Source organism: Coenobita brevimanus, chromosome 25 (assembly GCF_032717465.1).
Source record: "Coenobita brevimanus isolate Jiangsu-jjx chromosome 25, ASM3271746v2, whole genome shotgun sequence".
NCBI classification, from domain to species: Eukaryota; Metazoa; Arthropoda; class Malacostraca; order Decapoda; family Coenobitidae; genus Coenobita; species Coenobita brevimanus.
The window spans coordinates 9,009,617-9,023,642 of NC_136978.1; the positions used below are offsets into that span (position 1 = coordinate 9,009,617).

At 41.4% G+C, this 14,026-nt stretch overlaps 1 protein-coding gene across 1 annotated transcript in view; it reads left to right on the forward strand.

Moving 5' to 3' along the window:
- The window catches only part of LOC145393709 (uncharacterized), a 35,175-nt gene extending 21,480 nt beyond the window's left edge, over positions 1-13,695 (forward strand). The window contains exons 6-13 of the mRNA XM_080267756.1: positions 243-477; positions 2,796-2,969; positions 4,363-4,473; positions 6,077-6,242; positions 7,353-7,494; positions 8,761-10,053; positions 11,517-11,759; positions 13,522-13,695. Of these exons, the coding sequence (XP_080123882.1) occupies positions 243-477; positions 2,796-2,969; positions 4,363-4,473; positions 6,077-6,242; positions 7,353-7,494; positions 8,761-10,053; positions 11,517-11,759; positions 13,522-13,695 (2,538 nt within the window). The remainder of the gene's footprint in view (positions 1-242; positions 478-2,795; positions 2,970-4,362; positions 4,474-6,076; positions 6,243-7,352; positions 7,495-8,760; positions 10,054-11,516; positions 11,760-13,521) is intronic.
- The last annotated feature ends 331 nt before the right edge of the window (positions 13,696-14,026 follow it).

Consider the following 14,026-nt stretch of genomic DNA (forward strand, 5'->3'; position numbering starts at 1 on the left):
ATTCTTGAGTGAACGCTTCTTCAGTGCCATCAGGCTTGGCATTAATAAGCTTTTGAGATACACAATGCAGTGCATTTCATATTCAAGTTATCTGTTTTGAGTTGTAAGTCAAAGCCATGTGAATTTATAATGTGCAGGATTTTTTTATGGTTTACCTCACTAATGTAGGCTAGAGTAGAATACTGTATTATATTGTAATTAACCCACCCAAATCCTATTGGTTATTCACCTTTTGTTGGTAGTGTAAAGTGTGCAGCAAGAGCTTTGTTGAGAAGAGTGGTCTTGATGCCCACCTCCTGACACACCAGCCACTCAATGAGGCATGTGACAAGTGTGGCAAAGTGTTTAAGACACCACGCACCATGAAGCGACACCTGCGCACACACTTGGGACACTCCTTCCCTTGTCAGGTCTGCAGTAAGGTCTTCCGCCATGAGGAATCTCTCAGGGTGCACAAGGCAGTCCACCGCCAGGGAGGTCAGTGCTCTCTTGCCATGATAGCAATTATCAGCATCACAATACATAATGTTAAGTCATAACTATATACATCACCCCAACCAAATTAATGCTAACCATTTCCAAGAGTCTCATTTCATATCCAATACAGTTCTTTAAAACTTTATGCAGTGTTCCAGAATACAACTATAACATTGTTAGTTGCTGAAATGCCTTGTGGGGTATCCAAAATTATGCTGTATGCTGAAAAAATTCAGAAAAAGCTCAAATACTGTAATTGAATAGTATTGGACAGAGTTTCTTGATAAGAGACTGAATTGAATAATGGATTCCTAGCACCATTGTTCCAAAATACAAGTATACCATTATTAGTTGCTGATATGCTTTGTGGGTTATCTGAAAATATGCTGAAAAAATTTAGAAATATCTCAAATAATTCAGTAGTATTGAACGAAGTTTCTTGATGAGAGACTGAATTGAATTGAATAAATGATTCCAGCACCAGGTATCAAAGACCATATGGCAGTAATTCAGAACAGAACAAAGATAAACAGTAATCTCTCTATTATGCGGACATCCATTACCCGGACGCTGTGATCTGGATGTTCAAAACCATTATTTGTACATTATTCCATTTTATCCAGACAAAATGCCTGCGTCCAGGTGGAAAGTATGGCTGCGTGAACATTTTCGCACCCAGCTGGGTGGGAATAGCCTTGTTACACTGTCCTGTCTGGCTGGGTAGTTCACCCAATGTCTGCTAGAGACCCCCCTCAGTCGTTTTCAGTTCTCAGATGACAACAGTTTAGTAAACAGCTCCTCTCGGACAATTGTGGCGACACACATGGTAGCTTTTGTGGTTGTTTCCTACCTGCTTCAGGCATTGATATTCCTTGCATGTCCCTTCTTAGGGATTGTGATGATGGCCCCTACGCCAGGAAAAAGGAAGAGGGTAGTGATGACTCTGGAGAAGCGGGTGATCGTGGGTAAGATTGATGCAGGATGGTTGAATTTGTGAATGTTGGCATTGATTTTATTCTAGCTTACTGTACTGTACCATGATTTTATTCTATTTTACCCTGATTTTATTCCATTTTACCATTATGTTGTGTGTGCACACTGCATTTTTCTTGTGTAGCATTTTTTTTTTTTCATATTTTCATGTCACTGCAGGGTATGACCCTGCAGTGGTGATTTCTTGTCTGTGATTGATGGGTCTGCTTGACCAGAGTAATTGCTTGGCTGTGGTTTATAGGTCTGCTTGACCAGATAAAGTAGTGTTAAACAACAGGAACAAGTGTTGTACGATGTACTACAGTGGCCTTCACGTTGAAGTGATCTTGGCGTTGAAGTGGTCATGGCAGCGAAGTGGTCTTGGCAGCGAAGTGGTCTGGGTGTCAAAGTGGTCTGGGCATCGAAGTGGTCTGAGCATCAAAGTGATTTGGGCATCGAAGTGGTCTTGGCTGTGAAGTGGTCGTTGCATAGAAGAGGTTTTGTTGTTGAAGAGGCTTTGGTGTTCAAGAGGTCTTGGTGTTGAAGTGGTCTCCTCATTGAAGTGGTTTTGGCTTTGGAGCGGCTTGGTGATGAAGAGGCTTGATGATGTAGTAGCCTGGCAATGAAGTGGCTAAATTGTTCAGTCAATTGAAAGGCTTGACCCAGGAAGGGAGGAAAGATCATTGTCAATGGGAGGTCCTCAACCCTAGCTGTGTTGATTCTTTTTAAGGTAGTTTACGTTTCCCGAGTTATTGTTCTATAACCAATGTAAATTGCACCTCATATGAGACTTGCAGCTTGGCCCTTGCAGACCTTCATTGTCTTATAGGAGGGACAAAAAAAAAAAAAAAAAAAAAAAAGCTGGAAGACACAAAAATATCTAGAAAAGAGGTGGGACAGAAGAGAAGCAGAGGACAGAAAGGAGAGAAAGATTGGAGACAAGAAGGCCTTTTTTAGTCACCTTTCAAGACAAGCAGGGATACTGAAGAAGTAATCTTTCCTCTCCCCTCCCCAGGGGGGTGATAACAGACTGAGAATGTAACTTTTTGTGAAACATCATCTTCAGATCCCCAGTAGGTATAAGACGGCAATCCTTTATTGAAAAAAGAAAGAAGAAAATAGATATAAATAATTCTGAGAATTTGTTTTTAATTTTTTCTGGCTAATGTTGTATGATTTTTTTTATTGAGAGAAATCATTGAGCTGAAAGAGTTCATCAGCTAAAACTGTAAAACATTCTTCTAGAGGAGCCAGGAATGTAAGTGCAAAATGTTAGAGTAACAGGAGGGGTAGAAAGAATTTTTGTCATAATGCTCTGTGTCTGAGTCTGTATCATACCGTGGCAGGAAGTGGGAACCAGTGTGAGGTATGTGAGATGGATTGCAAGACACCGTACTACTTGCAGTTGCATCTCTCCACCAAACATGAGGCAGCCAAGTTCACCTGCATCACCTGCCAGCGTTCCTTCAAGTGGAAGCAGAGTTATCGCAAGCACATCGCAATATACCATGGGGATGGACGTACGTAGATGTGTCAGGGTTTGTGAGAACATGAGGTTTTGAAGTTTAGAAGCTAAAGAATTGAAAGGTAACCTCCTATCTCATCCTAACTTTAGGTGAGGAAAGCTGATGATGATGATGATAAGGATGATTTGAAAAGGGATCAGAATGGATGGATGAAGCACATGGAGAAGAATATGCTAAATGTTTGACTACTCCCTTTTTTTACTTGGTAGTTCATTGAATTACTCTGGTAATTGTTTGTGAAGTGCATCTATAAAGGAAAATGGAAAAAAGTATGTGCAGATCATTTTGCTTGTAAAACAGACCCAGGATTGTGAAGGCTTAATGGGGATGTTAATGACAGTGTGGCTCATTTCATTGGGCACACTACTTGATATTTCTCAACTTCTGTACTTTGAGTTTTTTATCTGACCTCACTCAGTCTTTTTGGTGGTAATTAAGGTTGAGATGATAATGATGATGATATGGCCTCATAATTGTATGTGTTTTTTTCCTCGCTGTCCTCTTCTGTTCTAGTACCAAAGTTCACTCTCAAATAATCATCTAGTGGGAATTGTGGTGAATACATCTCCAAGCCTATTTTCACTTGCCATTATTTTCTCCCACCAGCTTAACTACCTCTCCCTCAGGGAATCCTTAGCTCAGTCTTTCTCATTCTGAGTTTTCCTTCCTTTGCAAATCATAAGGATATAGTATGGTATAGTATAATATGTAAGCATTTTAGTGTCTAAGGCAGCTAGTATTTATTTGGTCTTTAGATTTACCCATAGTACTGTAGTGAGCAGTTTGAGACATCCTTGGTGGGTGTTAAGGTGTGGTTATAATAGTAAGCTTGCCATTGATAAAGTTATATTTGTTGAACTGATTTTTATTTTTCAGATGATTTATAGAAATTACATGCTAAAATAAATGTGACATACAGTCTCAAGAAAAGTAAAATTGTGATCTTTCCTTTGCTTATCTACCTCTCCTTTATTTTACAGTAAGGTAGTCACTGTGTATCATGATTCATTGGCATGCTTGCATAATTTTCAACCACTTTTACAAATTAAAAATTCCCATATTATTTTGGAAGGGTCACTAGAGATGACTGAAACCTGCAGCAGTTTCATTGTCCTATAGAAATTCCCCTTAAATACTGAATGAAAATAAACTGATGAGAGTGCCCTTTTGTAGCATCCTTGTATTGTTTTGGGAGAGGGTATAGTTCTCTAAGGTTTTACACTGCCAGTGCTCAGCCAGGATGGCTGTGATAAAACTGCTTCTGTGCCTTTATTGTCACTCATCTCTGCTCCCTTCCACCACCCCAAGCATCCTGTGTTCATGTAGGTCTACTTTTACACACAAGAATTTCTATTAACCCCCATGCCTTGCGTATTTGGTTCCTTAGAGCTGAAGTACAAGTGCGGAGTGTGCACTCGCCTGTTCCTCACCACCTCAGAGCTCCGACTTCACCAGGTCATCCACAGTAGTGAGAGGAAACATCTGTGTGACATCTGTGGTCAGTATCTCTTTCTACATTTATATATGATCACCCTAGGCTTCTCATTAATGGTCTGGCTGTTTTGTAAAACTTAACTCCCACAGCCTGAGAATGTCTGTTTCATTCTTGCAAACTTCAGATGATTTGTTTTCATGCTTGCAAACTTCAGATGATTTTATCAACTTATAAAGGAACTTCAGTAGTGAATAGGTTAATGAAGCTACATCAAACCACTTCACATCAAACAGTCTCATCTCAGTCTAATAATATTGTCTGGCAATGGCAGGACTGAAGATAGAGTGCATCATTGTAGTGAAAAGGTTAACAACAGGGAATGAAAAGTTTTGTGGGACATTTGTGTTAAGCGTTTGTTTATATTATTGCATGTCCTCATCTTATGACTGGGATGCTTTTGTGAAGAAGTCATATAATGACGGATTGTATAACAAATTTAGTGTTGTAGCAATTGTATACAGTATAAAAGAAAAACAATCGTATGATAAGAAAGTGGGCATCATAGTCTTGATACAGTAATTTCATCTAGTTAACCCATGGATTGCAAGCCACAGCTCATGCTGGGTAGTGTCATGTTGCGAGCCACAGCTCAGGCTGTGCTGGCCATGCATCACCGTAAACAACTCGACCCCTACGCAAACTTACGGATGGCGCTGTGCAAAGATGGAGAGAGAGAGAGATTTTCTTTTCGTCAGATGATGCCATGGATGTTTATCTTCAAGTTGATAATAAACAGAAACATTTTTTTTTTTTTTTTTCAACTCCTGTACGTAAACTTACGCATGGCCCTATGCAGAGACGGAGAGAGAGAGATTTTTTTCTTTTCACCAGGTGATGCCCTGGATGTGTATCTTCAAGTTTATAATAAACAAAAACTAAAATAAAAACTTTTTTCCTTCGTTTTTTGCACACCACGGGGTGGGATAAAAAAAGATAATTGCGTAATCCACAGGTTAATTATGCAGATATATCATGTACCGTGTGTGATTGTGCCTTCTGTGAAATTGTTCTCTACCTTGCAGTTACATGGCCTGTGGAGAAATTATACGTCTGATGCAGTTCAATGTCCTGAAATAGCATGCATCTGACAGACATACCAGCATTATATACTGTATACAGATGTGCTTCAAAATGTAAACACACATTATCATAGAATTTTAGTTGTTAATGCAGAACAGTATAATGTACTCTGGTTTGGTTTCAGATTAAAAAAACTTAGTTACTCATAATTTTTTAAAATTTAATTGTTTTCATATTGTACCTGCAGTAGATCTCATATTATCTATGAATGCTATTTGCATACCAGTTTTGCATACAACTAACCGGCCATGGATAAGTATCCTGGAAAGTTCACTGGCTTCATTGTATTGTATAGGGATAAAGATGATATCTTTTTTATCAGTTGGTGTATTGTACTGGCCAGCTTGTACACGCATGATATGGGATGGCAGCTTTGCTGTATGCATTCGTCAAGTTTTATTAAAGGGGGAAGCTAAATGGCTAGGACTGATAATGTAAAGGTGGGTGTTACCATCTAGTTTTATGGTGTTAGCTGATGGATTGCCACCTCTGATATCTTCTGACTTTTTCAGTTTTATTTCACCAGGTAAGGCATTCAAGCATGAGTACACACGAGACAAGCACATGAAGACAGTCCACCGAGATGACCGAGAACATATGTGTCCCCAGTGTGGATCCCTCTTCAAGGCCAAGGCATACCTTGATCAACACCTTGCTCATGTACATACCACCAAGGAAAGGGTCAAGTGCAAGTTAGTTTGTGATACCCGTCCATGTTATAATAATGTCCAGTCATCACCACCATCATCATCATCATCATCATCATCATTACTGTCTTGCTTCCTCATGGAAATCCCCAGACTGGAAATGACCATGGCAAAACAGTTTTATGTTTTTGGTACAGCTACTATTTGGTTTTCAATCACTTGCCTTTTTTCCTCCTTGTCTCTCAGTACCGGTAAGGTACAGTCCCAGTAAATAATTTCTTTACATTGCTGGGGCTTCAGTCTGATGAAGTGAGCTTCCAGCTCACCTAATTATTGTTAGTTTAGCAAAATCTCACTAGGTTCTAACGCAGTACCCTACTGTATTGCAACTGTTGACTATAGTACAGTGTTGTTGCAGCTCTTCTGCACCATGTACAGTCTTCCTCATCCAACATTGCCATCACTCTTTCTTTTTTATTGGATGAATTCTCCTGTATTGTTCCTGTCTTCTTATTCACCAAGTACTGTGATCTTCTTCCAGCAGTACCATTAATGTCTCTAATCATCATCATCATCATCACATCATCATAGAGCAAGTCTTCATCATGAGTCACTCTATTTTGCTCTTATTTATGTACCAGGTCCTTAGGAAATGATACAGAAAACTTGTCCAGTCAGCATGCGGTTGTGAGGTACCTTTAAACTAATTTACTAGCAGTTTCACACAGTTTACAGTTCCAGTTGTTTAGAAAAAAGCTGTGATGTTTTAGAACAGATCCTTCCTGTATTTTCTCAGTCATTGGCTAGATGCTATTCAGATAATGGGATGATGTGGTGCCAGCTGTGGTGCCCCTGTTAACTGAGTGAAGAGATGCAAATGTGGCATCCATCCAGGAACCAAACCTCCACACTAATCTCCATGCCTCACTGTGGTGAGGCGCTGTCAGCCACATGGGAACATCGATTCACTGCACAGGATGGCCCTGCAGAAGTGGCTGCATGCCTCCAGTTGATGGGTCTGCTTGATCAGACAGATGGGTAGCACAGCAACAGTTGCACAACTTCATGACTAAGTCTTCTTGTTCTTGTTCGTGTTGTTCATCATCATGATAGACATTTCTCTTTCTTAAGTTAAACACCAAATCATAATTTCAGGCACTGTGCCCATGACTTCAAGACTGAGGCCAACCTACGGAGCCACATCAAAATGGTACACAAGGCCCATAGTCGCAAGTACCCCTGCCAGAGCTGCAACAAGACCTTTATGGCCCCTAAGGATCTTGCACGACACTCTAAGGTATCCCAGTTTTCTTGCTTGTTAATGTTTGTCTGCATGTCACTATTTGTGTTTCTGTCCGTGTTTGTCTCCCTCTCTCACAGTTTACTGTTCATACTTTTGTTTACTTACATGCTATTCTACTTATGTACTTGAATTTCTCATAGTATTTTAATTAAGGCTGCAAACAATTTTTAATAATTTTAAACAAATCTGAATCAATATAAGAGTAACAGAGTCAACCTCTTATTAAACCAACCAGAATTATGTACAGTTATAAGAAAAACTATCGTTACCCCCCAATTATGTTCGATGCAAAACGAATGTTAGCTGGGCTATGTGGGCAGATCCTTGCTGTTCACCCCTCTCCTATCTAGTGTTGCCATATCACAATCCCATTACAAGAGTTGGAATAATGAGCAAGAATGAGCGATATGGCAGTGAAATAAACAGGTCGTGTTTGCGTTACCCTGAGGGCCCCGCTGGGGATTAATAATGAAACTCAGCACGTTATTATTTTCCTACTATTCAACACTTGTTATCTAAAGAATACAACAAATAAATTATCCTGAAGTATATTAAATCTTTAGGCATCGACTGTTTTTTTTTTATGATAGTATAACAGGGGTGCACGAGTTCATTTGTTTGCTTTAGATGGGTGGTTAAATGCTTTAGATGGATGCTTCAGTTAGTGGTATCCATGCATCGACGTCTAGAGGCTGTTTTGGAAGCAGGGGGATGGGTATACAAAATATTAAAGCAATGAGACTGAACACGTATTATTATTTTCCTTCTGCTCAACATTTATTATGTGTAGAAAGCAATACATATCATTATTACACTGAAATTTACAAACTTGTCTTGTATCGGCTAAATTACTATTATACGTCTGGCACGGGTACACATACTCATTGCCCGTCTGCATATGTGTTGTCGACTCTACACCATTCTGTTATATTTTTATTTAATGAATTCGGTGCCGGATTAAAAAAAAAAAAAAAAGTATTGTCTCTATGCACAGAGGCCAAACGATCTAATTAGCTTTTATTACCTCTAGCACAAATTCTAATATCTGTGTTGCACATAACTGACATTGACGGGTTTGAGGTACAACCTTTCCTGTCCCGTCATTCCACAACACTTCGTCGTTGTCATAGTGCATAGCTCTGAAGGGTAACGATAGTTTTTCTTATGAATGTACCCTGACCAAAGTTAGAAATTCAGCTTCTTAGTAACATCATTTGATGTCACCCAAAGTTTATGAGTTGACAGATGTTATGTTGACAGGTTCACACAGGTATAAAGGATTTCACTTGCCCCAAGTGCCAGCGAGGGTTCTCCCGTAAAGACAACATGCTGGCCCACCTACGCACCCACTCTGCCGACCAGCCAAGCCTGGCATACCACCTCAAGCCTGACCCCACCCAGTCCCACCCACCCCCACACGAGGGAGTCCCACAGATCCTCGGTCTTCCATCCTCTGTGTCTTCTGATGAGTCTCCCTCCACCACCATCATGCTTCCATCCATGCCTCATTCAGGCAGCAACAGTATCCATACCTCTGCTTCTTCAGCTGGCAGTGTCATCCACACTGCCCTTTCTTCAAGCAGTAATACCATTTACAGTGTTCCCTCCACTGCCAGCATTATCCAAACTACCCCTTCAGCTGTTAATATTGTTCACTCTGCTTCGTCTGCTAGTAATATTATCCACAGCATTCCCTCCACAACCAGCAACATTATCCAAACTGCCCCATCCTCAGCCAGTAATACTATCCATAACAGTCTCTCCAATGTCAGTAACAACAGCCATACTACTCCCTCCACTAATAATAATAATATCAACCACTCTGCCTCTTCCACAGCCAGCAGTGTTATCCATACCACCCCTTCCTCAGCCAGTAACATCCTCCATACTGCCCCCTCCTCAGCCAGTAGCATCATTATTTCTCACATGCCTCCTGACAATATCTCACTGGCAGGAGTGCCACTGAGTTCTGACAGTGCCTCCCTTCCGAATGTGCCTGCAACTGTTGGAAGCCTCAGCAACCTCTCAGCCTCGTCAGATGGGATCATCCTTTCCACAGTACATATCTCTTCCCATGGAATGACAGGTGCCCCAGTTTCAACCAGCACCCATCGAGGAACTCAGCTCTTGTTTTCCACATCTCAGTCCTCCTCTTCCTCTGCCACAGTTTGTTACACTCACCCAAACCATCACAGTCTCCCTCGGGGTAGCACATCATCCTGTTCTGATGCTTTAGTCACATCTACCTCATCCACATCTAACCAGAATATGGTCATCAGTGTTGGCAGAACACCACAACAAACATACAGTCTCCATCCTCATCTGATTCCCTCATCCCTCCCTGCTGCATCTGCCTCCTCCCTTGCACCTGCAGTCCTCTCGCTCCCATCAAACCCTATATCATCCTCATCTGTGCTCATGCCCCAGACAAATCGAACGCAGATGGTGTGTTCCAGTTTCCAACCCGATCATGTTGTGCTGACAGCAGGTGTCTTGAGTCCTGCCTCCACTGTGCCTGTCCACCACACCCACACTTCACCACATTACACGCAGGTGGGCAGTGGCTCAGCAGCAATTCCTTCAGTACAGTAATGTATTTTTTATTCTCTTAGTGGCTTCTCCAAATTATTTTACTTATTTTTAGAGAAACATTTCTTTGATTCAGCCTTCATTAAGCCCATCACTACTAGAGGTATGTCATAAGTCTGATAAAACTGTATGGAGATAGCAAGAATATATAAATAAAATACTAAAATACAGGTGTATTCTGTCACTGGACAGAAGGGGGTTAAATTTTGCGGTGTTATGATACTGCAAATGATATTTTTTGCATTCGCATTTTTCATATAAAAATTAACAAAGATGACTTTACTTCTCCTTTAACCTTTTGGAGATGACAAGGAAGTATACTCTTAAATATTTTATCTTTGATCTTGGCAGCTAATGTAATGGGGTGTATAAAAGCCCGCGTTACATAGAGGCAAAGTGGGGATCCTCTCTTTGGCCCAGTGGTAACATGCGCGCATGTAATGCGTGGGGGCCTGAGATCAAATTTTGGCCAGGATAGTGATTAATTTGTTAAGTTTCAGTTCGGTTGTTACATTTGTTGGCAGCGGTGTGGGATGTGAGGCAAGGCTTAGAGGGCAATGATTTTGACTGTTGTTGACAGCTTCTTAGGCCTAACATCCGGGGGGTGAGCTGTTTGGTGTGGTCCGCCCCAGTGGTGGCCTCCAATGCTATGTTACCATGTGTGTTCGAAACTGACCAAATTAATCACCAAGGGGAGAAAAGAGTGATCTAATGGGGTATATAAAAGCCCACGTTGCTTAAAGGCAAAGCGGGGATCCTCTCTTTGGCTCAGTGGTAACAGGTGCGTGTATAAAGCTTGGGGGCTGAGATCGAATCTCGTTCAGGAGAGTGATTAATTTGTTAAGTTTCAGTTCGGTTATTACACTAAGAATATTCATTACCAACCATCATACATCTGAAATTTAGAGACTTCATATTTATAACAATGTAAAATGTTTCGAGTATTGTAACATTTCAGGACTCCATGAATTACAAATTTACTGTTGGCTGTGACTTGGACCCATTGTTTTCTGTACAGATGCTTATCATATGCAGTATGTTCCAATTCTGTTATTTTTTAAATGTAAATTATTGCTTTCTGTAAAAGTTTATTATTTTTAATGCTACAACAAAAAAAGGAACTCTCTGATATGCTTGCTGAAACTGCTAGGGCAGAGGAAAGCATGCACTACTGCACACAGCTTGAATCCAGGAGGTGGCTGGAAGTTTTTCTATCATTTAATGTTGCCAGGGAATTAGGGTGGTCTTCAGTGGCTTAAATGACCTGGTATGGTAGCCTAACCTTGAGCTTTCTGGGGCCCTTGTAGGGGAATTTGAAGACAGTACAATAATTATCGTTTTCCTGGAATGGGCAGGAATTGTAAATACAAGTCCAAACAATTGAACCTGGCTGTGCATCTTATTCCATGGTCTTGCTTTAAATGCAGTTGGACCGTCAGGGAGGCACTCTAATCTCCAGTAGCAGCCTCAACTCCCTTGGGTCATCAATGGCCGCCTGTACCACTCTGGACTCAGGTCTCCCATCTCCTCCCCCTCCTGCTGCTCTGCCACCCAAAGAGGGTCACCACAGCAACAGTGAAGGTGTGGTGGCTGCGGAGACTGTCCAAACTGGAATCATTCTCCCCACATCATCACTTCTCCAGGACACGGCTCTCATAATTCCAGAAAAGGTACAAGGAGACTGTACAAGAAGAGGGCCTGTTTTCTCATCAGCTTAGGAGCTTTGAAGTACCTGTTCCTTACCACTGCAGTATATATTGGTACTGTATATGAGAGGTTAATAACCTCTTACTTTGTTTTTCTTTTTGTTTTCTGGACTGTGCCTCATCCCTCCTGTGGGTGAGGCAGGATGAGGATGAGGATGAAGATGATTGTGTCAGTAACAGAAAGATACAAAGAATCAAACATACATCATCTAATTCTGTGTTGCCCTGGAGCTAGGCATGTTGGTCCTAACATTTAAGATGAGAGTGACCAGCCTCAAACATCCCTGAGTGGCATTACATGAGCAATAAACCCCAACCACCCCATGGTTATAAACCTACATGGGCTCAATCCAGTTGGAGCACCTTAATTACCCACCAAACCACCAGGTGCCATAATTTCGTCATATAGTTACCGCCCAGCATAGTATATGGTTTCCTGGTGTACAGGAAACCATTTGGCAAGTCACTCAGTGTAGAGTTGCCCGTAGACAGAAGGAAGAGGAAAGAGAGAAGGAAAGAAAGACAGAAGAGAAAGGAAGAAAGTAAGGAAAGGGCAGTCACCCAAGAGCAGCACTACATCGAGTGAATGGAGTGCTGCAAATAATCATACAAGAGAATATTAAGGTTTAATGTGCAAAATAAATCACAAAGGAAGAGGTGCTGATAAAAACTCCTAAGGCAATGAGAATATGACCCTTGGTGTGCCATATTTATCAGACTTGGCTCATAAGGGTATCAGTGTGCACTCTGTTGAACAGTTGTACTGAAAATATTGTATTAGTTTGCAATGAGTTGAAAATGATTTACTTTTATTGATATATTTGAGGTGAAGCCATGAACTTGATTGTTGTTGTTGCTTTACCCCTGTCTATGTGGCTGAGCACACCCATCAACTACAAGCAAGCAGCTGCTTTCCTGTGGCAGACAGCACCTTGCCAATGTCTGCAACAGAGACCTTCCACTCGGTGAGATGCAGAGAAAATGGAGAAGGCATAGCTCCTAAGAGAATGAGCTGTGTATAGGAGATATGTCAGACTAGTTGTCTCAGCCTGGACTTTGACTGCTAGACAAATGTGGCTGCGATCCTTGCCTTTGAGTGTTGTGGAAGGCCAGCTACTGGGCCTTGGACCCACGTTAATCCCATGATAGTGCCTCCGGGGACTATGGTAACCATCCATCAACTACCTTTTGGTGGGCTAACGGGTGCTACACCTTGCCCAAGGGTGATCCGGGACTATGCAGGGCAGGGGCGTCCATCTTCCCTGAGCCGGGCACGTGCTCTGGCCGCATACCCCACCCAGGGACTTGAATAATGTTTGAATGATTGTGTAGTCTGTTTTACCAGGCATGCTTTAGATTGTTCTTATACTTCATACTTTTGTTCTTTGTTCTGTATCTTACTTCACCCCATCCGTATGTGGAAATACATGTCACGATCATGATGATGTTGTGATACTGCAAAGTGAGACGTGAGAGGGAAATGTGGTTATGATGATAATGATGTACAAATGCACACAGTAAGTGTGTGTTATAAGTCAACTATTTTTTTTTTTTTTTTTTTTTTTTTTTTTTTTTTATAGTCAACAGCTATAGAAAGATTGCCTATACTGTATCTATAAAAGTTGATTTAGCTACCAGTACACACTGTTGATTGTGTGGGAAAAGCTGTAATTATTGGAACACATCCCTTGCTGTTAGAGTATGACTTTTTTTTTTTTTTTTCCAGTCTGGCGTCTATACGTTGGTCAGTGATGGAGGGAAAATAACACCTCTCGAAGCCTTGTCTGTGAACCCTGACCCTGCCCGTCATGCCACTAGCCAGCCTCCACCCCCGCCCCCTCCCCCTGCCTGCCCTCCACCCCCCCATACAGCTCACATGCACCCTGACTGCCCGAAATAGGAGCCTTGTGTAGATATGATGGTGTAATGGCAGCTAGAATATCCGAAGATTATTTTTATTTTGGTTTTAAGTTGTATCCTGTTATATTATTATGTTGGTGGTTTAATAGTTAATAAATTTTACACTTTGCCATGTGTTTGCCATTTACACCCATCATGTGCATCTGGTAATCTAGTAGTTAAAATGTCCTGGTTGGAGTGACAGCCTTGCATAGGTTTGATCATCAAGAGGTGACCAGAGGTTTCTCGGTCATGTGATAACACTGAAGAAAGTGAGCAGGTCATCTACCCATCGTTGTATGGGACTTCAATAGCCATGCCTTGGGCCCCTA